At 44.6% G+C, this 27,372-nt stretch overlaps 1 protein-coding gene across 1 annotated transcript in view; it reads left to right on the forward strand.

Moving 5' to 3' along the window:
- The window catches only part of LOC106605073 (zinc finger protein 516), a 68,540-nt gene that overhangs the window by 26,500 nt on the left and 14,668 nt on the right, over positions 1 to 27,372 (forward strand). The window contains exon 3 of the mRNA XM_014200347.3: positions 19,113 to 21,490. Coding sequence (XP_014055822.3) covers positions 19,681 to 21,490 — 1,810 coding nt within the window. The 5' untranslated portion in view covers positions 19,113 to 19,680. The remainder of the gene's footprint in view (positions 1 to 19,112; positions 21,491 to 27,372) is intronic.

Here is a 27,372-nt window from a genome sequence, read left to right on the forward strand (position 1 = left end):
CACGTGTACATAAGACAAACACACAGACATACAGATGTCGTATCTTAATTTGACCAATAATCCTGCAGCAACAGGCAATGTGAATTATTGTGTGGATTATAATAAATTGCCATTTTTGTAGGGGTTAATAAATTTTTTGTTAGGGGAAATCAAGTCTGACATTATATATATTTTCTTTTGTATATATATATATTTCTGTATCTTACACCCTTTTTTTCTCCCCAATTCATGATATCCAATTGCGATCCAATTACAATCTTGTCTCATGACTGCAACTCCCCAACGGGCTCAGGAGAGGCGCAGGTCGAGTCATACGTCCTCCATGCCGCCATACCGTGCTCTAGCAACAAGGAGTTGCCAAGTAAAGCTACCCTGGCCAAACCCTCCCCTAACCCGGATGACGCAGGGCCAATTGTGCACCGCCCTATGGGACTCCCGGTCACGGCCGGTTGTGGAAATTACAAACTTTAGAAACTTTTTTAAACCTTGCATAAACCTACACCCCTCAAATGCAAATATGGGCGTCGAAGCCAGTGCCATTGCAATTTTTCATTATTCCAATGTAATCAGGGATTGATTTAGACCTGGGACACCAGGTGGATGCAATTAATTATCAGATACAACAGAAAACCAGAATTCTCCGGACCTCATAGGGTAAGAGTTGAATACCCCTGCACTACATGGTTGTATTTCCTGCAACAACCGGGGTATCAAATTAAGAACGTACACCTGTACAGGTCTTGTTGATGTTTCCATCAGTAATGCATCCTCACACAGCTACAGTATATACAAGAAACCATCTAGCCTAAATGCTGCAAAAGCACACTCACACACACATATACACACAGACAAAGTGTGTTGTGTAAGGAAGGGCAGTAGCTCGGCCTGATGTGAAGAAAAAAAAAGAGTAGTAATCCTTTGCTTATTTGTTGTGTAACAGGGCTGAGGGTTTAGCATCGCTTGGGCAGACAGAGAGAGACGCGCACAGTCCAGGTCTCTGTCGTCACGGCAACCTGGCGGCCCGCCCGGCAGGTGAATCCCGTTGGAATCATTGAGCTCCGTCACTGACTGTCCTGAGTTCTCCAGAGACCTGTAGACATGCTGTAATCCCTACTGTTTACAGTATGGTTATGTTCATCTGTGTGTGTTCAGCTTAGCTGTGCATATTAGTCCGCTCAACCCTCTGATGACATCATTGTCTAGGTTACCTTACCTTACTCGTCGTTTACCACACATTACCGTACTATCTAAAACCAGTGCAGAAATCTCATTATCTCACCCCAGGTTAATATACACCACCAGGACACTAACATTCTGTTATAGGTGACTGGTACACTGTTAAAATTAAGTGTTTTGTAACACTAAAACTAGTAGCAACTAAGCTGCCACCATCGTTAAGGAGACGAAACCTTAACTTTCCTCGAGTTTTAAAACACATGGGTGTAAGGGGTTATGATACAGATTGAAGGTGTACTGAAACATTCATCCTGAGGTGTTCTGTAACATGAAATAGTTTGTTGTAACACCACTTAATCAAGAGTTGGGCAACACCTTGCAAGAGACTGGGAGTGCTAACCCGGAAAAGGTTGTGTACGCTATTATGGCATTTCGAGTCCTGTCTAGTGCAGAATTTGACCTCTTATTTTTTGGTGCTGTTTCCTCTCTCTTAAGCTCCTAAACACTGTTATGGTGTGTCGAACTCTGTCTAGTGCAAAAAAAGATCCCTTCTTCTGGAGTTTCCAAATACTACTGTAAATGGGAGTCCCTCCTCGTGTTGTATATTCCTTGCTCTTATATGGTGTGCTGATAAACGCCTCATTGGTCATTCCCAAATGTCAAATATACAGTATTATGCTCAAACAAAGGGTAAAAGAAAATATCGTTTTGTGAAAGTACAAATGAATACGTTTGTCCAGGATAATAATTCATGAGCACAAAATGTATTTTTCCAAGACATGATTTTGAAGCTTCAAATGCTTTCTTTTCTTTGCAAATGTATTTGTTCTGTTACCTCATTTTACCTCTGCTGCTATAACTTACATAGCCCTAAATATTTTGATTGTAACATAATTTATAATCTCACAATGGGCTTGGCAACTGTAGCCTGTAATTAGTGCCATTGCCTACCCTAGGAAAGTATTCAATTCCCACTGTCTTCTGTAAAATGTTAATCAATATGTACACTACAAAGCATTGGCATTTCAAAACCATTTGATTGTATGAGAGGCACAGTTTGCCAAAATCAGCGTTTTGTGTTTTGATGTTGCCTTTTACATGCACTGAAACACCAACAATGGTTTTCAAAAGACTCTCTTAAAAACATGAATATTTCTGTGTTTCAGAGTACTTCCATTCTGTTTTTTAAATACATTCAGTGTATTATAACACTTACATTAGGTTTACATTCAAACACCGTCCATAGATTTACAGCCATGTGCCTTATCTCAAATCGACCCCTTGCACCTACGTCAGCGTTTCCCAAACTCGGTCCTGGGGTCCCCAAGGGGTACACGTTTAATTTTTTGCCCTAGTACTACGCAGCCGATTCCTTTAATTAACTAATCATCAAGCTTGGATTATTTGAATAGTGCTAGAGCAAAAAAACAAAACGTGCTTCTCTTGGGGTCCCCAGGACCCAAGTTTGGGAAATGCTGACGTATGTCTAAGCAATGTAGTGAACGTTTCACCTAGCTTATCAAAGGGCAAGATAGATTTAGAACCATATCACTCACGTCAATCAAATTCTCTCCGATCGTCACAGTTAATTGTACCTTTAATTCTACAGGGAGTCCCATTGAGTCCAAGGTCTTTTTCACAAGGGAGCCCAACATTTTACAATTTCACACATTTTACAAAATAAAAAAGAATTAAAAAAATACAAGTGCATAGGGCATAGGACATAGGGTCTAGGGGTCAATTTTGGATTGGGCGACAGTATTTCAGAGGCACTGGTAGTCATTGTAGGAGACGCTATGGCTGTAGTGTTCTCTGACGCTGGCAGGTTGTGGCTCCCGACTCAAGTCAATCCTGATCAACAGTAACTAATAAACAGACCAGCCCAGGTTCCTCTCTCTCTCAGAGAACAAAGCAGAGTGGAGACCTCGAGGAACTTGAGGCAGACCAACGTATTGTGCTGGTCCTTCTGGATAAGACACGTCCATTGAAACCACCTGTGACAGACATCACTACGTCCTTACTACTACTTGTTTTTAACCTCATGTATCTGAACTTTGACCTTGTAGCATTTCAAATGGAAGGGGACTCTAAATCAGACCATTTGAATGTATCTGTATTAACAAATCCCATGCAACATGAGGAAACATTTCGGTAGATGCAGTATGAAACTATGTCGAGTCATGATGCTATGCTAACACACAGTGACTGTGGTGTTATACTGTGTTGCCTTTGGGATGCAGAAAGAGACTCCTGTCTTCAACATGGATGTAGCATCCATAAGCCATAAACTGACAGAAAGAGGAAGCCTCTGAAATACTAATCCTATCAGATTCTCCCCCATAGGAGCTTTCTTGGCTAGGAGTGTTTGGAGATTGGAGAGCATGTAGCATTTCCTTGCTGTGGTTTGTGCCTGCGGTTTACCCTCTCTCTCTCTGTATCTCTCTCTCAATCATTCACACAATCTCTTTTGTTTTCTCTTTATCTTGCTTTCTCATACTCTCTCTCTCTCTCTCTCTCTCTCTCTGTATCTCTCAACCCTCCACCCCTCTCTCTCCACCATGCTCTTTTCAGAGGGAGCTTTCACTACTTTATACTTTCCACTTGGTGAGATAACAAGCAAGGCTGATGTTCACCAGCGGGAATCAGTCAGCCCTGTAAAGACATGACCCAGATGTCCATGGTTCTGCTATCAATCACATCATTATGCTCATTGTAATGTCTCGGAGGCAGTTTGAAGGAACTATTTTACATGTAGCTTCCTTGTAAACAGACCTGGGTTCAAATACTATTTTAAATCATGTCAAATACTTCATCTGAGCTTGATTGATCTTGCCTGGCTCAATAAACCAATATAATAGTTCCAAAACACCAAACCTTGCCATTCTGGCACTCCTGGCTGGCTAGAGCAAACTCTCATGGTATTTGAAACTTTTCAAGTACTATTTGAACCCAGGCCTGCTTGTGAACTCCTTGTAAAGTCCTGTGTGAAACTGTGAAATATAAAACACCTAAAGTAGTGGTTTTCCTGTGTGCTGGTTCTGACTTATTGTTGTTGGCTCCGAGGCCTCGAGCAGATGTTTCTTTCTGTTCCCAGTCCAATAGTGAAGTGGACTCCGTGACACAATAACAAAGTGTTTGTGGCGAAGAAATTGGATTTCACCCACTGGTTATTTTATTTAGGTTGCACCTTTGTGTTATTGTATTTGTTTTGAACGGTTTGAGCCAAGTTAGTGTTTGAGCATCCACAGTCTCCATTGAGCTGAGGAGTTCTCTGTGAAAACACATATCCTTGAGAGCGAGAGACAGGGAGAGAGAGATATTTTCTCTGTATCAATTCCTCCATTCTCTCCATCCCTGTTTGTCGTATCTCTTCATCTCATCCTCCTATGCACTTCATTTTCTATAATGTACACGTGCTATGTTATCATTAGTGTATACCTCAAGTTAGACAGCAAGATTAAAAATGATTAGAATGGAATAGACACAAAAGAAAAGACAGAGGAGAAACCCTGGTACAGCTATACATAGATAATGTCCTTCTTTCCATCCATTATTTTTGTTCCTGATTTGTTTGTGGCCACGTGTGTGTGTTGCTGTGGGGCTGGCTGGAAGTGTCTCTCGTGGGCCTGCGCTGCAGAGGGGGAATGCACGGGGAGTTCAGTGGCCTAATTGCATTCCAGAGAGGCTCCTTTACGTTGCTGTTCCAGGGGTTATTCTGGGCTGCCTACACAGGTGGGCTTAGCGAGAGAAGACCCTGGGACAGACCCTGGGATGGAGGTTCCATATGGGAGTCTCATCGCAGCCTACTACTCTCTCCCTCGCCTCAGTCACAGCAAGTCCATAAGAAACCTGTTAGAACTGGTTTGGTAAAGAACTCAACATGAAATGACCAAAACAAACAAATGCATCTTATCACTGTCCAAGTGTGTTTATAGTTCCAACATCCACTATTTTTGTTTTAATTTTTCTGTGAAACCAGATGTCTTGTCTTGGGAGCTTAAACCGGATTTCTTGTTTTATTAGTAAGACAAATCCTACATTCACACTAGCTCTTTAGCGGTCTCTCATTTAGGGCTGGGAATTGCCAGGGACCTCACAATACGATATTATCACGATACATAGGTGCTGATATGATATGTATTGCTATTCTCACGATTGCGACTCGATATTGTGATTTTATTGCGATTCGATGTTGCGAACATATTGTTCACTATATCTGCTGCATAGAGACGAGATAGAATGAGAACTAGTTTTGATCAATCAGGGAAATAGAAGTGCTGAAAACATGTTGGCTCACTATTTATAAGGAAGATGGAGAACAAGCTGTAGGATGGATCAGAGTTTGGCGCAAGTGCAGTCGACTAGCACCAGCTAACAATAGCAAAAACAAAAAAAATGGCCGCAGTCTCCGTACTAACCATGCGATTAGCAAAAAACATATATATAGATACAAATGTTCTCCTCCACTCCTGACTGCATGTGCTGCCATTCAAGTCCATGATGGCGTAATTGTGAGTGTATCCATAGGGGCAAAGCAGGAAATAAAAGCAGGAAGTGTACCCATCAATATTTGCTGTGATTTGTTGATTCAACTCAACTGACATTACAAAAAATACATTCCATTGTGTGAACCACATTCGTATATTTGCGTGAACCGCATTCGTAAATTTGCTCTGGCTATCTACTCCGATTTCAGAGCACTCTCATCTGAGTGAGGTGTTCTCTCATTTGTGTCTGGAAGTAGCTAGCAAGCTAGCCAATGTTAGCCAGTAAGCTGGGGTGCTTGACTACCATTGTGAGGTCAGAACACTCTGATCAACCCTACTCCTCGGCCAGAGTGTCCAGTGTGCACTCTTAACGCTCTGAGATCTGACAACTCTGAATTTACAAACACCCAGAGCGCACTCTGGTACTCCAGAGTGAGAGAGAGTGAGAGAGAGAACGCACCCTACATCATTTGAATGAACATTCTAAATTATTGCACCACAATACCAGGCAGCTATTGCAAGTGTACCCATGGGTTTACCATTCTAGATTACCATGGAAATTATTGCATCATGATACCAGACAGCTATAGTGACTGTACCTATGGTTTTACCATTAAAATGTCCACAGTTATGGGTTCCAAGTCTGTTCTATTTATTCTAATTCTATGTGTGCTGCTGCTGCATTGTGGATGCCGTTGCCTAGGCAACCGAAGACTTGTTTGCTCCAGCGCCTTGCTTGTTTCAGCAAGGAACAACTAAGTTTTATCACATTGCTAAGAGTCCATGTTACTGCAAAAACTGACTAAATTGCCCCGCCGTCCTTTCTTCAGTCAGCTGTTAGTTGATGCACTAATTTCCATGGTAATGTAGAAGTTTCATTCAAAGGATGTGAACTGATGTGGCCATACCAAGTACCAAACAAATAAACTTAAAACAACAGTAGTGTATACTTGTTGTCTGTATGTTGGTCTGTCGAATCCAAATGTGAGAAGGATCTGAAAAAAAAGGGAAGCATACTAAGGCTGTCCGCTTATGAAAGACACTCTTAACTGGCCCTCACATCTGCAGGGTTAACTCCAGAGGGCCTTGTTTGTGTGTCTGTGTGTGCTTTCCTCTCCCTCCCTCCCTCTCTCCCTCCCCCCACCACCCCTGTCTGTTTTTCTCACACCACTCGTTAACCCCGAGATGCTCTCACAAAAAATAAAATAATAAATAAATAAATATATATATATATATATATATACAGTTGAAGTCGGAAATTTACATACACCTGAGCCAAATACATTTAAACTCAGTTTTTCACAATTCCTGACATTTAATCCTAGAAAAAATCCCCTGTCTTAGGTCAGTTAGGATCACCACTTTATTTTAAGAATGTGAAATGTCAGAATAATAGCAGAGAGAATGTTTTATTTCAGCTTTTATTTTTTTCATCACATTCCCAGTGGGATTAAAGTTTACATACACTTAATTAGTATTTGGTAGCATTGCCTTTAAATTGTTTAACTTGGGTCAAACGTTACAGGTAGCCTTCCACAAGCTTCCTACAATAACTTGGGTGAATTTTGGGCCTTTCCTCCTGACAGAGCTGTAAGTGAGTCAGGTTTGTAGGCCTCCTTGCTCGCACACACTTTTTCAGTTCTGCCCACAAATTGTCTATAGGATTGAGGTCAGGGCTTTGTGATGGCCACTCCAATACCTTGACTTTGTTGTCCTTAAGCCATTTTGCCACAACTTTGGAAGTATGCTTGGGGTCATTGTCCACTTGGAAGACCCATTTGCGACCAAGCTTTAACTTCCTGACTGATGTCTTGAGATGTTGCTTCATTACAGTGGGAGAAAAAAGTATTTGATCCCCTGCTGATTTTGTACGTTTGCCCACTTACAAAGAAATGATCAGTCTATAATTTTAATGGTAGGTTTATTTGAACAGTGAGAGACAGAATAACAACAAAAAAATCCAGAAAAACGCATGTGAAAAATGTTATAAAATGATTTGCATTTTAAGGAGAATGTATATGTTGTTTTTTATCTAACAGCTGACTGAAGAAGGGACGGCCGGGTGTTCATGTGATTTAGGTAGTTTATGCGGACTCTTCACGTGATAAAACTTTGCTGATCCTTTTTACAACAAGCAAGGTGTTGGAGCAAACTAGTCTTCAGTTGCCTAGGCAATGCCCCCCACAATGCAGCAGCATACATTCAAATATAATTATTACAACAGACTTGGAACCTCTAACCCTGGAAATTTGAATAGCAAAAAAAAAAAAGGGGTCAATTTTATTTTCATCCATAACCGTCAGTTACGCAGTTATATGTTAATTGTGCCATCCCTAATCACTACTTTCAATGTAAAGCCACTGGTGTATCTCTCAATCTCTCTGGGTGGTTTAGCTCAGTAGAAGTTAGTCACTGGTTAAGTTGAGTGGCCAACTCTGCATCTTTGTGTGGAATGCTATTATGAGTAGAAGAGGTCATTCAGATTCATGCAAACAGGGCGTTCCTGTGGGAGCAGCTAAGGGTTAACGAGTGGTGTGAGAAAAACAGACCGGGGTGGTGGGGGGAGGGAGACTGAAGCATACACACAAACGGCCCTCTGGAGTTAACCCTGCAGATGTGAGGGCCAGTTGGGGGACAGCCTCAGTGTGTTTCCCTTTTTTTCCGATGTTTCTCGCATTTGGATTAGACAGCGCAACATACAGGCAACAAGTATACACTACACTACACTCTATGGAAAAAAAGGGTTATTCAGCTGTCCCCATAGGAGAACCCTTTTACGTTCCAGGTAGAACCCTTTTTGGTTCCAGGTAGAACCCTTTGGGGTTCCATGTAGAACCTTCTGTGGAAAGGGTTCTACATCAAACCCAAAAGAGTTCTACCTGGAACCAAAAAGGGTTCTTCAAAGGGTTCTCCTTTAGGTTCTAGATAGTACACTCTTAGAAATAAAGGTACAGTTGTTTTAAGTTGGTTTGTTTGGTAATTGGTATGGTTTCTTACAAGAATTGAGTAAGATGCTGCCAGTAAGGCACATAGAATAAAGAATTAAGGATATTTTTTTAGCAATTAGCAAAGTCGACAATGTGAGAAGAAATCAAACCGATTCCAAAGTGTCCAGAACAATTCAATTCAATTTAAGGGGCTTTATTGGCATGGGAAACATTTGTTTGCATTGCCAAAGCAAGTGAAATAGATAATAAACAAAAGTGAATGCAAACATTACTCACAAAAGTTCCAAAATAATAGATACATTTCAAATGTCATATTATGTCTATATACAGTGTTGCAATGATGTGCAAATAGTTAAAGTACAAAAGGGAAAATAAATAAACTTAAATGTAGGTTGTATTTACAATGGTGTTTGTTCTTCACTGGTTGCCCTTTTCTTGTGGCAACAGGTCACACATCTTGCTGCTGTGACTGCACACTGGTATTTCACCCAATAGATATTGGAGTTTATCAAATTAGATTTATTTTCAATCCCTTTGTGGGTCTCTGTAATCTGAGGGAAATATGTGTCTCTAATATGGTCATACATTTGGCAGGAGGTTAGGAAGTGCAGCTCAGTTTCCACCTCATTGTGTGGGCAGTGTGCACATAGCCTGTCTTTTGATAGCCAGGTCTGTCTTTGGCGGCCTTTCTCAATAGCAAGGCTATGCTCACTGAGTCTGTGCATAGTCAAAGATGTCCTTAATTTTGGGTCAGTCACAGTGGTCAGGTATTCTGCCACTGTGTACTCTCTGTTAGGGCCAAATAGCATTATAGTTTGCTCAGTTTTTTTGTAAATTCTTTCCAGTGTGTCAAGTAATTATATATATCTTTCTCATGATTTGGTTGGGTCTAATTGTGTTGCTGTCCTGGGGCTCTGTGGGGTCTGTTTGTGTTTGTTAACAGAGCCCCAGGACCAGCTTTCTTAGGGGGGTCTTCTCCAGGTTTATTTCTCTGTAGGTGATGGATTTGGTATGGAAGGTTTGGGAATTGCTTCCTTTTAGGTGGTTGTAGAATTGAACATCTCTTTTCTTGACTGGGACAGTCAAAGTAAGTCGCTCTGGAAAAGAGCGTCTGCTAAATGACTAAAATGTAAAATGTAAATGTTGATTTTGATAATTAGCGGGTATCGGCCTAATTCTGCTCTGCATGCCTTATTTGGTGTTTTATGTTGTACACAGGATATTTTTGCAGAGTTCTGCATGCAGAGTCTCAATTTGGTGTTTGTCCCATTTTGTGGATTCTTGGTTGGTGAGCGGACCCCAGACCTCACAACCATAAAGGGCAATGGGTTCTATAACGGATTCAAGTATTTTTTAGCCAGATCCTAACTGGTATGTCGAATTTTATATTCCTTTTGATGGCATAGAAGGCCCTTCTTGCCTTGTCTCTTAGATCGTTCACAGCTTTGTGGAAGTTACCTGTGGCACTGATGTTTAGGTCGAGGTATGTATTGTTTTTTGTGTGCTCTAGGGCAACGGTGTCTAGATGGAATTTGTATTCGTGGTCCTGGGAACTGGACCTTTTTTGCAACACCATTATTTTTGTCTTACTGAGATTTACTGTCAGGGCCCAGGTCTGACAGAATCTGTGCAGAAGATCTAGGTGCTGCTGTAGGCCCTTCATGGTTGGGGACAGAAGCACCAGATCATCAGCAAACAGTAGACATTTGACTTCAGATTCTAGTGGTGGGAGGCCGGGTGCTGCAGAACAACAGTTTTTTGTTGTTGAAAACCCCTCCCTCCTTTCCTTGACCATGCAGTAAATCCAGCAGCACGGCCCACTCTCTGAAATCTAACATGACATTGTTGACCCAAACACCTGCTCTGGCCCCTGTTCCCTCCTACAGCCCTGCTATATACACCCAAGCAGGGACCCAGTGGGTGCTTTTCATTTGTAAGACCCTTCTCACGTAAATAGAGAGACCCCCACCCTCCTCTTCCACCCACCACCCACCACCCTCCTCCCATCCCACTTATCAAAGGTCTGGAGACAACCAGAGACAGAAAGAGAGAGAGGGAGAGAGAGGATCCCTCCATTGTTTTGTCTATGCCGACACATTAATGGAGGGTTTCTGTTGCGGTTGTGGCTGGGGTTGGGTGGGGGGTATGATTGGTATGGGTATAGGGGACGGAGAATGGGGGGGTGGGGGGAGACAATGGACGCCGTGAGCCCCCCCGCTGGTCTCCCTGTCTGTGAGCTTGACCTGCTTTGACAGTCCCAGACCCAGACCTTGGCCCAGGCAGTCCACAGGGTGCTGGGCTATGGGACTCTGCTGCCCTCCACCCAAACACTACATGAGCCTGTCCCACGCACACACCACAGTGCTCATGCACAAATGCATGCATACGCACACACACACACACACACACACACACACACACACACACACACACACACACACACACACACACACACACACACACACACACACACACACACACACACACACACACACACACACACAGCAGGACTGGGACTACACTAGAACGCAAAGCCTCATTATTGTCATTGAAGCTAATACATTCAGCTATATGAACAGGGAGCATGACAAGAAGAGTTAAACAACAAAGTAAGCTACAGAGAATCAAATTGATTTGATTTTTATTTGTATGCTACAGGCGACACCAATTGGTGATACGTACATGTACATTAACATGCATTACATACGTACAAAAGTCATTAGATAACATAACTCCACAGTGTCTAAAAAGTTGTATGCAGAAGTAGTAGCCTATGCTTTTCCAAACTGGGCATGCCATGGGTCGTCTATTGCCCTGTCCTCCTGTCGTTGTTTATCCCTCTCTTCTTCTCGTTCTCTGGTTCTCTCCATCACACGGTTTACAGCAGGGCTCTTTGTCTGCCTGCCGGGAGTGGGGAGGCGAAGCACAGTTTGTTCATAATGGATTATTGATTGGTCTGAGAATCCGCTGGCTTGGGGTTGATGGAGGGAGAGACGAGGGGACGGGGGCTCTGTCCACACCACTGCTGTCCCGCTCTGAGCACTGAATGTCCACTTTATGAGCCCCTGTCGCTATACTGTGTGTGTGTGTGTGTGTGTGTGTGTGTGTGTGTGTGTGTGTGTGTGTGTGTGTGTGTGTGTGTGTGTGTGTGTGTGTGTGTGTGTGTGTGTGTGTGTGTGTGTGTGTGTGTGTGTGTGTGTGTGTGTGTGTGTGTGTGTGTGTGATTTTAAAGAGTTCTCTGTGTCTAATGCCCAAAGCACACATGTGACTGACTGCAGCTCTCAGTATGTACCAGTCACTTTCAAAGCTTACTCTCTCTCTCTCTCTCTCTCTCTCTCTCTCTGTAAGGAGCAGTGTTAGAAGCTCACAGTGTGTGTGGACCTCATCGAAATCTGGGTGGATAATTTTGTAAAGCACCCCTCTGTTTGGCAATTTATTTTCTGTGTGCGCGTTTCTGTGTGAGTGTGCAGGTGTGTGTATGTGCGTGTTTGTGCATTTGTTCAAGCATGTGTGTGGGAATAAGCAGTCCACTTTTCATTTTCTATCCGTATAGGTTCCTCTTAAAATTTTTATTTCACCTTTATTTAACCAGATAGGCCAGTTGAGAACAAGTTCTCATTTACAACTGCGACCTGGCCAAGATAAAGCAAAGCAGTGTGACAAAAACAACAACGCAGAGTTACACATAAACAAGGTAGGCAATAAAAAGGGCCTAGAGGCAAAAATAATTACAATTTAGCGTTAATACTGGAGTGATAGATGTGCAGATGATGATGTGTAAATAGAGATACTTTGGTGCAAAAGAGCAAGAGGGTAAGTAATAATATGGGGATGAGGAAGTCGGGTGTGCTATTTACAGATTGGCTGTGTACAGGTACAGTGATCGGTAAGCTGCTCAGACAGAGAGGGAGATATAAGACTCCAGCTTCAGAGATTTTTGCAATTCATTCCAGTCATTGGCAGCAGAGAACTGGAAGGAAAGGCGGCCAAAGGAAGTGTTGGCTTTGGAGATGACCAGTGCAATATACCTACTGGAGCGCGTGCTACGGGTGGGTGTTGCTATGGTGACAAGTGAGCTGAGATAAGGCGGGGCTTTACCTAGCAAAGACTTATAGATGACCTGGAGCCAGTGAGTTTGGCGACGGATATGTATTGAGGGCCAGCCAACGAGAGCATACAATGCTGTGCTCTCTGTAACCAATGAGGCTACAACAGACAGCAGGGCTGACGATACCCCACACTGAAATGGCCCTGAGCCATTTGCTTTAATAAAGCGTATAGTGAGTGAGAAGGAGAGAAAGAGTGTGTTTTTGAAGGCCAAATCACTCCACCCCCCTCCTCTGTGTTTGGAGATGTGTGCTGCATCTCCGTCTCTCTTTGCGCTGTTTGTTGTGATTGAGAGCCCTCCCTCTGGCTGACAGTGTCGTCCATCACAGCGATGAGAGTAAAGCTATGGCTCTCCGCTCTCCTCACCCTCTTGCCCTCCTTCCTTGTCTCTCTCCCTGCCTAACACACAGATGAATGTGCTGCAAGACCAGCTCCAGATGTCCCAAGAACCTCCTTGAGATCTGAGATGGAAATAGGCCCCCTTCTTTGAAGGGTTCTGGACCGATGGGAAAAATAAGAGCGGATTTCCTCGTTTCACACAGCAGCTAGACCTTCAGCTGCCTGAGTTCAACATTTTGTGGGGGGAAGTGTGTTTTTGTCTTCCTTTCCACTAACACCCCCCTTATCTCAGCTGATAAGGGTTATTTGGGTTTTAAACTCATGGTACGATACATTTATAGAGCTACAGTATAATAGACTTAGCCCTTCTCAAACCATGCATCTGCATCAGGGTTGGGATCAACGCTAGCAAGATGGAGTGGGCTACATGACAGCCAAGGCAGTCATTTCAAGGTTGGGCTTATCATAGTATATGAGGAGGTTTTTGGATCAGTGGGGTGGGGAGAATGGGGGTGGACATGTTGAAATCAAGTCTTTGAGAAGAAACCCTTGGTGGGTGTAGTTTTTGCATTTGTGTAGCGCTCATCACAGAAGTCCTAATAATGAATGGTAACGTTGTCCCTCTGGCACACACACACACACACACACACACACACACACACACACACACACACACACACACACACACACACACACAAAAAGTATTGTACAGCTAACCTTGTGGAGACACACAATTTAGTCCCATTCAAAATCCTATTTTCCCTAACCCCTAAACCTAACCCGTACTCTTACCTAACCTTAACCCTAACCTTAACCCTAAAACTAACCCTAGCTCCTAACCCTGGCCCTAAACCTAATACTAACCCTAACACTAATTCTAATCTTAACTGTAAACCCCCTAGAAATAGCATTTGACCTTGTGGGGGATGAACAAAATTACCTCAGTTGGTCAAATTTTTGTTTGTTTACTATTCTTGTGGGGACTTCTGGTCCCCACAAGAATAGTTAAACACATCCACAGAGACACACATACACTATTAGCCAATTTGTCCTTTTTTTCTTACTTTGTGTTGAGAGGGGAACACATTGTTTCTCCTTTAGCTAGGCTAATCTCATTACAGTTTAATTTGGACATGTGATCGTCTGGTGGATGACAGGCTTAATGCTCGCTGAATACTTATCCAATCAGCAAACCCCATTTAATAACAAATAAGATCATTATCCTCTTTTTTACGCTTAAACAGGAAGAAATAAACCAGGAAGTATTTATTAAAGGGGCAGTCTGCAGTTCGAACAATAACGAAGTGAACTCCCCGCCACTGATTTGATAAACAGCTGAGGAATGGGGCTGGAGAATTGTAACCACTCTCAGACTAAATGAGGTAAGAGACAGATGGGAGGGATATTAAGGAAGAAAAAGGGGGAGAATGAAGATCTAGGTGTTTACTTGTCAGTCCTTTCCAGCAATGTGAATTCCTTATGGGCGATTCCAAGGTATTTAAGCTTTGACTTTAAAATGGATGCCAAACAAAAACCATTGATTTCAAATTACAACTCTATGCACAAGGAATAGTTTTTAACAATTTCTACAGAAAAGTTTACAAAAACGAATTTATTTGAAGAACTGTGCAGATGCAAACTTTGTTCACAGAGTTATGGTAAAATCTCCCTCAGGTTTTTATGCGACCACGTTTTCCAAAAGCTCTGTTAAATATATACTCCGAATTATGATTCAAAGATGTCTGCAGAAGAATGGGGTGTCAGCTATGACATGGTACCTTGAATTTGAAAAAAATCTCTTGGTTATTGAACTACAGTAACTGAAGTGGATTTACACCCGGTAACGGAATTACGGTATCGGAATTACATGATCTGTACTACACAGAAATGCATAATTATGGATCTGAATCTAATTCTCCTCATGTTTCACAAGTTTGAACATCACAGCACAGCAGAGTACAGTGCAGTACAAAACAGCACAGCACAGCAGGACAGGGCAGAGTAGAATAGAGTAGGGCTGAGTAATGCAGGGTAGAGTACAGTGCAGTAGAGCACAGTAGAGTTCAGTACATTACAGTAAAGTAGAGTATAGTTCAGTACAGTAAAAAAAAAATCTCTACTGTACTGTACTATCCAAACTTGTGAATCATACGTCTATGATAGGTTCAGATTTGTCCCAGTCCAGCCTGTCTGTGGACTTTAACATCAACGCCAGTGTGGACTGACCAAATTTCAACTACTTTTCAACGTCCATGGACGTCCAGTGCTTAGTGGGTGAAAATGCTGGTTACAGTAAATGGAAAGAGAGGGTGCTTATGGGTAGGTGTCTGTAAGAGCTGGGAGAGGTGACCTGGAGAGGGAGAGAGATAGAGGGAGGGGTTGTCTAGACTCAGACTGTAACACTCTTGGTTTGACCACAAAAGAAAGACAAAGGAAACAGTTATCAACTGAACATAACAGTGTGCCTGTAACGGTTGTCGTCGGGAATGGAGGACCAAAACGCAGCAGGAATGTGGATGCTCATCTTGTATTTATTTTAAAATCAAGTGAACACCAAAATAACAAAAACGAAGAACTCACGAACAACAAAACAGTCTTGTCATGCTCACACATGCAAAACAAGAAACAATCTCCCACAAATACACAGACAGACACACCCAACTAATATAGGACTTCCAATCAAAGGCAACACCACACAGCTGCCTTCAATTGGAAGTCCACCCCAATTAACCAAACATAGACATACAACCAACTAGATCAACATAGAAATACGTAGATAAGGAACAGTGCCCAAAAACCCCGGAATACTAAATCACATGCCCTTTTTAGAAAAACACCACCCCGAGCCACATAAAACAAATACCCTCTGCCACGTCCTGACCAAACTACAATAATAATTAACCCTTATACTGGCCAGGACGTGACAGTGCCAGTGGAAGGGAGGACAGCAGCAGATGACCCAACTGTGGTTTGTGACTACTCTGATTTCCCATTGTGGCCAATTCAGTTGCAGTAATTCCGTTACTGATTTTGGGGTAATTTCGTTACCAATTTGGTAATGGAATTATGAGTTTGAATCACTTAATAATTCATAAACCAAATTGATATAAGTAAAATAACTATAGCTAATTGATGGGTCTACCTTTACTTGTTACTTCTGTGAACTTTCATTATCCTCCTTCCTGATGAGGGAGAGACATTTGAAAATATCTTAAAGATATGTGGGTTTTTGGTTACGGAATTACAAGGCATAAGGCCATATTGCTTAAACCTACAGAAGGTCAACAATTTCTCCAAAAATTAAATATAAGTGTTGATATTAGTTGGCAGGGTCTGTACGTCAACATTATTGTGTTTGATGTATTTTTGATACCTTTTAAGACTTTTTCTGATAGGTCCTTTTACATGGAAATGCCCATATGTAATTTGCTTAAGGCTTGTTTTAGTGTGATTCAATGAAGTTTAGTCTCTTTTAGTTTTTTTTGTGATTACTAATATCTGTTCTTTGAGGCTCAATGCTCTGCCAGTAAAATCATTCTTAGACTTTACTTTGATCAAATCAAATCATGGATTTGTAGATCTTATCGCAGGTACAGCGAAATTCTTATGTTTCTAGCTCCAGCAGTGCACTAATATCTAGCAATACAATAACAATCCACACATAATCCAAAAAGTAGAAAAATAATAACAAGAAGTTAAGAAATATCAGAACGAGCTATGTCAGAGACCGGAATACAAAACATTAGGAACACCTGCTCTTTCCATAACATAGGCTGACCAGGTGAATTCAGGTGAAAGCTATGATCCCTTATTGATGTCACCTTTTAAATTCACTTCAATCAGTGTAGATGAAGATTAAATAAGGATTGTTAAGACTTGAGACAATTGAGACATGGGTTGTGTATGTGTGCCATTCAGAGGGTGAATAGGCAAGACAACATATTTAAGTACCTTTGAACAGGGTCTGGTAGAAGGTGCCAGTCGCATCGGTTTGAGTGTGTCAAGAACTGCAACGCTGCTGGGTTTTTCACGCTCAACAGTTTCCCGTGTGCATCAAGAATGGTCCACCTACCCAAAGGACATCCAGCCAACTTGACACAACTGTGGGAAACACTGGAGTCAACATGGGCCAGCATCCCTGTGGAACGCTTCCGACACCTTGTAGAGTTCACGCTCCAACGAATTTAGGGTGTTCTGTGGGCAAAAGGGGTGCAACACAATATTAGGAATGTGTTCCTAATATATTGTACACTCAGTGTATATAAATGGTGTGTATAGACAGTGTGGACAGTATAAGAATAGAAAAGTTGTGTACAGCACTAGTTATATAGGATAAGCCATGACTAGAATACAGTATATACATATAAAGTTAGTAAAAACAGTATGTAAATGTTATTAAAGTGACCAGTGTTCAGTGACTTTATGTACATAGGTCAGCAGTCTCTTAAGGTGCAGGGTAGAGTACTTTGATGCACCTGTACTGTCTCACTTATTTAACGGTGACTGTTTAGCATTTAGGTTGTGGCTAGCGCTTAGTTCTTTTGGGGAGGATGTAGAATAGAGGCGAAACCAAAGTGTTCCAACTGGTTTTAACTTTAAGCGGCTTAGATTGTAACATGTGGACCAGTGAAATCTTAACGTCTGAGATATTCACTCTCTCTGATACAGTACAATGGGCTTCTGTCGTAGGCATTAGGCAGTGTCATGCTCCCACAAATGTAGGCATGGCGCAATACCTATTGCGTTTATGCCTGACTTGCTATTGACATATTGCTCAATCCATATGATGTCCATGTATAGCAGATGATTACTGCTTTGTGATAACTTACATAGTCACGGTTAAACTTACATATAGTGCTATACTCTCCCCCCATGTAAAAGCAACACCATTTACTCACTGTGATGGCAGTGTGTGTGTGTGTGTGTATCTGCGCGCTTGTGTGTGTTTTGATAGCCCCTCATTTCCCACCTCATCCTCTTATGATCAAGGTCAATTATCCACTTATAACGATAGTCAGTCACTCAGCCTGGTGAGCTATGAGCTGTGAGTTATGTAATAACCTGTAATTGTGCTGTCAATCATCCTTCCTCATAACTCCAACTCACTGCTCTATTATTCTCCCTTTCTATATATTTATTATTCCTTTTAGTCTCTTCTGGTATCTTGTCAAATTAAAATGAATCTGAATACAGTCAGGGGCTTTTCGAGGTAAAAAGTTCACATTAGTTGGTGCCTTTGTCCTTTGTTGGTATGTGTCCTGCACTTCAATTGGGCTTTTGTTGAGCCCACATTCAGAATTGTGGAACTTGCAACAGTGAGATTGAGACATGAGAGAGAGTGTAAAGCAACTCATAAATGATCTCTCTCTCTCTCTGTCTCTCTCTCTCTCTCTCTCTCTCTCTCTCTCTCTCTCTCTCTCTCTCTCTCTCTCTCTCTTTACTCTGGAAGAGTAAAAAGAGCCACTTCCTGTTGTGTGCTTAAGATCCCTGCCATGTGATAGTGTCAGTTGAAGCGGGCGTGGGGAATATGGTGGCTAGGCTCAGGCTGCTGGTGCTGATCTTGCTGATGTGAATGAACGTTGCTCTGCGGTGCGATTGTGTTCAAAGTGTCAACTCAGCTGGAGTGGCGTCAGTGGCAGCGCCATGCACAATCACACACAGTGGCCCTTTCTGTCTGACATTTCAACAGACTTACATATGATATCACCCCATACACACGCCGAGGTGCTAACTTACATAGAAACGTACACACATGCTGCATGCTCTGACACATACCTGGAGATATGATATGCAAATGTGTAACGGATCACTGTAGGTGAAGTGGCATGCTTTGGCTATGCTAACGCTGTCTCTTTGTTCTGTCTCGGTTTTTCTCTCTCTCTCTCTCTCTCTCTCTCTCTCTCTCTCTCTCTCTCTCTCTCTCTCTCTTTCCATTTCTGTATTGCCAAAATAAGGATGTTGAACAATTCAATAAGATATAAAAGACATTAAGAAACATTTATCAGAATTAGTGAGTTACTCGATTTCATTTGATCTCTCTCTCTCTCTCTCTCAGGGTGAGGACCAGCACAGGCTGTGCAGAGAGCTCACAGAGAGTGATGCAACCTGGAAGCTGCTGATGTGCTGAAAAATAAAGCCAAAGAAAAGCCAGCCAGTGAACTGAACAGGAGAGGGGACATGGAGTAACAGTGTCTGACTATACACAGCCGCAGACAGATAGAGCTTGTTAATGTGTTGCCATATACCATGACGGATTCTGTCTGACACAGTGTAAGGTACCCAGAGATGTACGATTCCAGATAGCGCTGTGTAAGCTATTTCACAAAGGGCCCTATAGCAGGTGCAGAGACATCGACAGTGTTGGATTCACTGACTGTCAGTGCATGGATGAAGACTGATAGATGGCATTGGATTCATTAAGAAAAGAGTGTTAGATGAACGCGGCCTAAATAGCACTGGATGCACCCTTACAGTTGGCAGTGGATGAGCACGGACAGATAGCATTGGGATTGGCTGATACAGACGGAGAACGCTAGAGCTAGATGAGCTACTGCAGATAGCAGTGTAGATCCACTGTTAGCGAGCTAGCGCAGGCAGGGAGTTGGAGTGGGAGGCATAGCACCATGAACCCCAGAGAGAGCGGAGGAGGAGGAGTGGAGGCCATGGAGACCCAGGCGGGAGGGCTGGCGTTGGGGGAGGAGGGTGGCAAGGCCAGCCATGGAGGAGATGGAGAAGAGGGGGAAGAAGACAAGGCCTCAGCCTACGACTGCAACGTGTGTGGCCGCAGCTTCCCCTTCCAGAGCTCTCTGTCGCAGCACATGCGGCGCCACACAGGCGCACGCCCCTACAAGTGTCCCTACTGCGACCACCGCGCCTCCCAGAAGGGCAACCTCAAGGTCCACATCCGCAGCCACAAGCTGCGCACACTCACTAGCCACCACCCCGAGGAGGAGGAGGAGGGGCCAGAGGAGGAAGAGGAGGGGTCAGGTGAAGTGGGTGTGTCAGAGGGCCTGGACGGTGGAACCAGTCCGACAAAGAGCAGCTCGGCCTGTAACAGGGTCGTCAACGGAGACGCTAACACAGAAGAGGGCATAGGGAAGACGGCGGTGAGGAGCGTCAAAAGGGAGAAGTCGAGCTCTGAGCAGCGGCCATATTGCTGCCGTCTGTGCGGGTACCAGACCCAGCGCGAGGACCAACTCCTCAGTCACATAGAGAAGGTCCACATCACAGCCGACATGGAGGACGAGACTAACCCAGTGAGTCAGGAGGCAGTGGCAACGGAGGGAGAAGCAGGGACTCAGGTCACTGATGGGGCCTTCCCCTGTGAGACGTGTGGCCAGGTGTTCACACAGGCCTGGTTCCTAAAGTCCCACATGAAGAAACACGCAGGCCTCCTTGAGCACTGTTGTCGGGTGTGCGGCCGCCGCTTCAGGGAAGCCTGGTTCCTCAAGAGCCACATGAAGACCCACACTGGCTCCAAGGCCTCCGGCCGGGGGAAACTCAAGGCAGACTCCCAAGAGGCCGCAGCCACCATCAATGACGTGGCCCAAGACCCAGAGACCAATGTGACCTCCACAAGCCTTTACCAGGTTTGCTCCAAGTGTGGCAACCTGTTCCATGACAGAGAGAGCCTGAGGGCCCACGAGAAGGTCCACAACCAGGCTAAGCAGCCGACACAGGGCCAGAGACGACCTAGTGATGACGGGGACTCTCCCAGTGCCAAAAGGCGCCTCCTGGACTACCTCAGCCTCCACCCAGCTGCCGAAGAAAAGCCCCAGGAAGAGAAGAGGCGCTTGGGCCAGAGAATCCCCGAGCTGGACCCAGTTTGTAGCTACCAGGCCTGGCAGCTGGCTACTCGGGGAAGGGTTCTGGAGCCTGTGGAGGCATACAGTATAAAGGCTACGGCAGGTGGAGAAGGGGATGAGGTCCTGGCTGGAGGGACCGTGGTGTACGAGAAGGAGAGCAGCCGCTACATCCTGGAGGGCCAGCAGAGGGAGAGACGCTCAGGGAGACGCAGCAGCACCAGCGGGGGAGGGGGTAGTAGCCACTACACCTCCCCAGGGGAGCACACCCCCGAGAGCCTGAGCGACTCGGAGTACCGTCCCTCCTCCCGCCAGGGCCGACGTCCCTCGTCCTTCCAGCAGAGCCAGGCCAAGTCCACCGAGTGCTTTGAGTGCGGAAAGGTGTTCCGCAGCCACCACCAGATGATTGTGCACCAGCGGGTCCACCAGAGGCGAGACGGGGGCAGGGGTTCCGGGTCCGGAGGGGACAACAGGGCAGGGCAAGGAGTGGACCGCTGGGGATCCACCAGTGACCCCGAATCAGGCTCCCCCAGCAGGCCCAGCACCCCAGGGTACGGGAACTCACCACCAGCCTCCACCCCGGGAGAGGACGCCCCTGAGATGGGCACCGCCAATGCAGTCCAACTGGCAGGTTAGTGAACATACCTCGACTGTTAGTCCCTGACCCTAATATAAGCCTTCTGTCGGGTGACCTTAGTTGGACTAGTGAGGGGGGAATTGGGCAACATTTGAGAGGAAATAGAATGTAAACAAAAAACCCTTTCTCTGACAACAGCAAGTTAATTAGCTCTGTCCTCAACGCGCAGCCAAGAGATAAGCTTCAATGTAAGGAATATGTTAAGCATGCTGTAGGAGCTCATTCCTTTTCAAGCTCTTTCAAGGCCCCTGATCTTGACACTCTCACTAGCAAACATCTGTTGGTGAGATCCCTATCTTTGTGATTCCATCTCATCAACTCAGCCCCATATGGAGTGGGGACATGAGCCACCCTGTGGCGATAGTCGGAACTGCTCGGGATCTGTTTTTGAGTGAGCTTCACAAAAACAACATGATAGACTGCATCATGTCAGGTCATTATATTCTCTTTTGTGTTCAAGCCACTGTTGAAAACAACAAGACTGTTGACAAAAGCAGACCAAGATGAAAAGTCAATGGGTGGTTTGATGAAAGCTTATGCTTTGAAAGTGGCATTACAATGGAGTTGGAATTTTTGGAATGCCTATCATTTCTTCACTCCTTTGAGCAATAAACACTGTGAACAAAAATCTTGAGCTATAAACACTGGGGGAAAAATCATGATAAACATATACATCTGGGTTGATTTAACATTCAAGATTGCTTGGTATGTATGTTTTGTTCTTCAGTAGGCTACAGACAGGTATTTGAGTGGGTGTCAGTGTTAGCACTGACTTGTTGAAAATATGTCTCTGCTTATCATGTTTTCATACACAGTTAAGAATCAGAGCTTAGTCTTTCAGTCTCTTCCCTGGCAGTTTAGAATGTCAGAAATAGAAGTAGCTTTTCTTCGGGCTCGAGCAGTGTGCTATTTCAGCTTTTCCTGTCTCAGGAAACCCCCCCCCCTTTTATCTGTGTGAATATGTTTTTGTTCTCCTTTTTTTTATTATTTACAGTGAAAAATCTGTATTTTTTTCTCCCCCTCAGCTTTCAACATGAGAAGGTTTGAAAATTGAGCAGAGAGAAATAGAGAAATAGCATGAGAACACCCAGCCATAAAAGTTCAGTAGACTAAAGAAAGAAAAGAACACTTGTTGCTTTTTTAGTCGACATAGTGTCACACACAAGAAAAAAAGAAAACACTTTTTCATGTCTGTTGTGAACTTCCTGTTTTGTCATTCATGTACTAAATCCTCAGACAGAAACATGTATTTATTCAGTTAGTATGCAGAGAATGGATCTTACTTATGATATCCCTTAGGATGTTATGTGCAGTAGCCTAAGTATGAGAACATTAAGAATATTAACTCGTGCAGTCAGAGCCATGAGTGAGTAGCCTGATTCCAGAACTGTTAGTGCAGTATAGACAACTCAACATGTTTGTCATCACAATGACCATAGGAGTCCGTCCAAACAGATCTGGGACCAGGCTAATGAGAGATTGAGGAGATTTTAAGATCACAGCAATGGATTCTGAGTGAGGAGTGAGCATTGTTTTTTTTCCTCATGGCAGTCGGTTTAAAACATAACTCAGGGTCATGTCCATTAGGTTACACAATGAAATACATTTTTAAATGTTCTACAACTGAAAATGAAAATAATAATTTCTTATTGGACAAGGACAGGTTTTTCATTGCTTTTCATTTTTCCCCCCATTTGATGCCAAATGAACAGGACGCAGGCCGTGGCAGTGATGGCCACATTTTACATTTACATTTTAGTAATTTATCAGACGCGACTTACAGTTAGTGCATTCATCTTAAGAAAGCTAGGTTGGACAAACACATATCACAGTCATAGCAAGTACATTTTCCCTCAATAAAGTAGCTATTAGTAAAGTCAGAGCTAGTAAGGCGGCGAAAAAAGTGAAGTGTGTGTTAGTTCACAAAACCTTTTCTGGGGGGGGGGTGCCGTGGGATTACTTAAGATACTCTTTGTAGAGGTAGAGTTTCAGATGTTTACGGAAGATGGGCAGGGACTCTGCTGTCCTCGTGGGAGGGTCAAGAGACCAGAGGTAGCAGAATGGAGTGCTCGGGTTGCGGGTGTAGGGTTTGAGTACAGCCTGAAGGTAGGGAGGGGCAGTTCCTCTTGCTGCTCTGTAGGCAAGTACCATGGTCTTGTCGTGGATCCAAGCTTCGACTGGAAACCAGTGGAGTGTGCAGAGGAGCGGAGTGACATGGGAAAACTTGGGAAGGTTGAACACCAGGCGGGCTGCAACATTATGGATAAGTTGCAGGGGTTTGATGGCACAAGCGGGGTCCCAGCCAACAGCGTAGTGCAGACAGGAGATGACAAGTGCCTGGATTAGGACCTGTGCCACTTCCTGTTTGGGGTAGGGTCATACTCTACAGATGTTGTAGAGTATGAACCTGCAGGAGCAAGAGTCACTACTTTGACGTCTGCAGAGAACGACAGGGTGTTGTCCAGGGTCTCGTCAAGGTTCTTTGCACTCTCGTAGGGGGACACCGTGGAGTTGTCAACTGTGATGGAGAGGTCTTGGAGTGGGAAGGCCTTCCCCGGGAGGAAGAGCAGCTGCGTCTTGTCGATGTTGAGCTTGAGGTGGTGGGCCAACTTCTAAGTTAAGATATCTGCCAGGCACACAGAGATGCGTTTTGCCACCTGGGCATTAGAAGGGGGGAATGATAAAAGTAGTTGAGTGTCATCCGCATAGCAATGATAGGAAAAATCATGTGAGGTTATTTTGGAGCCGAGTGACTTGGTGTATTGAGAGAAGTGGAGAGGGCCTAGAACTGATCCCTGGGGTACACCAGTAGAGAGAGTACGTGGTGCAGATACAGATCCTCTGCACGTCACCTGGTAGGTGCGGCTTGCCAGGTAAGATGCAATCCAAGAGTGTGCAGAGCCTGAGACGCCCAGCCCTGAGAGGGTGAAGAGGAGGATCTGATGGTTCACGGTGTCGAAGGCAGCGGATAGATCTAGGAGGATGAGAACAGAGGAGAGAGTCAGCTTTGGCAATGCGGAGAGCCTCTGTGACACAGAGAAGAGCGGTCTCGGTTGAGTGAACCGTCGTGAAGCCTGACTGGTTGGTGTCAAGGAGATCGTTCTGAGATAGATAGTGAGAGAGTTGATCAGAGACAGCACGCTCAAGCGTTTTGGAAAGAAAAGAAGGGATACAGGTCTGTAGTTTTTGACGTCAGAGGAGTTGAGTGTTGGTTTCTTGAGGAGGGGAGTGACTTCGGGCCATTATGAAGTCAGAGGGGACACAGCCAGTGGTCAGGGATGAGTTGATGAGGGTCGTGAGGAATGGGAGAAGGCCTCCAGAGATGGTCTAGAGAAGGGAGGAGGGGATGGGGTCGAGCGGGCAGGTTGTTGGGCAGCCGGGCCTCACTAGCCGCAGGATTTCATCTGGAGAGAGAGGGGAGGAAGCGGTCAAGGTGTAGGGTAGTTCTGTGGGACCACGGGACTCAATAGGCTGAGCGAATGAGAAGCAGATGTCGTCAGCCTTCTTTTCAAAGTGGTTGACAAAGTCGTCTGCAGAGAGGGAGGAGGGAGGCAGAGAGGGTGGAAGATTAAGTAGGGAGGAGAAGGTGGAAAGAGCCATCTCAGATCCCCTGTCAGACAGTCAGGTAACAGGGCCTGGTAGGGCGTCCTCTGCCCTACCTATACCCTCTGTTCCACTGGCTGGTTACCTAATCCCCGCTGACGCCATCCAGTCACCCTGATCCCTCTCCTGCTCCCCACGTCTCAGGGATTTGTTATTTATAGAGACACTCCTAATGGACACACATACTCTCAGAGGACACACACACACCTAGCATGCACCAGCTGCATACCTCCCTGTGTCCCACTGCTGGCTTGCCTCTGAAGCTAAACAGGGTTGGTCCTGGGTGGGAGACCAGATGCTGCTGGAAGTGGTGTTGGTGGGCCAGTAGGAGGCACTCTTTCCTGTGGTCTAAAAAAAGATCCCAATGCCCCAGGGCAGTGATTGGGGACATTGCCCTGTGTAGGGTGCCGTCTTTCAGATGGGACATTAAACGGGTGCCCTGACTCTCTGTGGTCACTAAAGATTCCATGGCACTTATTATAAGAGTAGGGGTGTTAACCCCGGTGTCCTGGCTAAATTCCCAATCTGGCCCTCATACCATCATGGCCACCTAATCTTCCCCAGTTTCTAATATTGGCTCATTCATCCCATTCCTCTCCTCTGTAACTATTCCCCAGGTCGTTGCTGTAAATGAGAATGTATTGTGAGTCAACATACCTGGTAAAATAAGGGTAAAATACAAATGAATGCATGCGCACACTCAGTTATACACACAAACACACACACACACATACTCACTCCCAGACTTCACTCGAGCGTGAGTGAGGTTGGCAGGTGGGCAGACTAAGGCCTAGATTCAATCAGATCAAGCGTTGAACGGCGATAGCCGGCAACCGCATAGCTGATGTTCTGGCGGTGTCGGAGGTGGAACTGCGTTGGAGCTGTCAAATGTGATCGTTGTCACGAAGCCACACCGCTCCCACTCGCGTTAGAAGTTCAGAGAGAGAAAGTCTAGGCTATATAAAAATAACGATACTCCAAATTAAAATCATTAAACAAAATAATAAGGATTTATATCAGCCTAATCAGGTTGTAGATTGCATCTCGCGTTCCAGTAAACAAGGCTGCATGGCTGCAAGATTTCTCTTAATGCGACTCCGTGCAGCCAATGGTAATGTCTGCTTTAGGTATACCGTGAGCCTCTTGTGGATTTGACAGCTCTAATGCAGTTCCACCTCCGACACGTCAAAACATCAGCGTGCGGATGTTGGTTAAAGCGGATTTGATCGAATCGGTCCCCAAGTCATTCAAATCAGGGGTTCATTCAAGGTTTGCGCTGTTGGCAATGTTGTTTATAGTTTGGAAATGCCAATGAACATGACTGGATGGCTGCAGGAGTGTGCTGCTCAGGTGATATCCTATCAGGTGACCAGGTCTATGGAGGTGAGGTGATACACTGCTGAGGACTTGGCAGGTTGCCACCCTGTCCACTCTTATCATCCCCAGACAGAGACAGTATTTAAAGTCCTTTTTTTAAAACCTATTTACTATTTACAGTACATACTGTACAGGAGAACATGATCATTTTCAGGCCATTACTTATGAAGTGTGGATAGGCTTTCTAAATGGCTGAGTAATGTACGTTTAGAACGTTTGTATGGTTACTGTAGGCACTGGAAATGGCGAGCACAAGGCAAGATCTGGTTCTGGGTTCCAGGATTACCTGCATGTCTGCACTACACGTGGAGGAGAAGAGCGTCGCCACGGTGTCAGTCTCGATTGCCTTGACTCCCACAGAGTGCTGAGTGGGAGAGGCGAGGGAGGGAGGGAGCAAGCGAAGGAGGGGGAGGGAGCGAGGGAGGGCTGCAGTTAATGGCGGACATCCCACCCAGTGTTTGTTTATGTCAGAAGGATGTTATTCCCCCCCCCCCTCGTGGTTTCCCCTTGGCAGCAAGGCAGGTTATGGCACTGACAGCTCTATGGGAACCAGGGCTTTCCCCTCCTCAAACACAGACATGCAGGCATGCACCGCCTACTAGCACTGACTTTTCTGATAGTACATTTTGACTCAATAAAGTAGCTATGTATGACTGAGAGATGTGGTCGTATCACCTAGCTATCTTAAGATGAATGCATTAACCATAAGTAGCTCTGGATAAGAGCTAAATGACTAAAATGTCAAATGTAAAACACACTCGCGCGCGCGCGCACACACACACGCACACACACACACACACACACACACACACACACACACACACACACACACACACACACACACACCACACACACACACACACACACACACACACACACAGATTAGCCTCCAGCTC

Source organism: Salmo salar, chromosome 05 (assembly GCF_965601325.2).
Source record: "Salmo salar chromosome 05, fSalSal1, whole genome shotgun sequence".
Taxonomy (NCBI): Eukaryota; Metazoa; Chordata; class Actinopteri; order Salmoniformes; family Salmonidae; genus Salmo; species Salmo salar.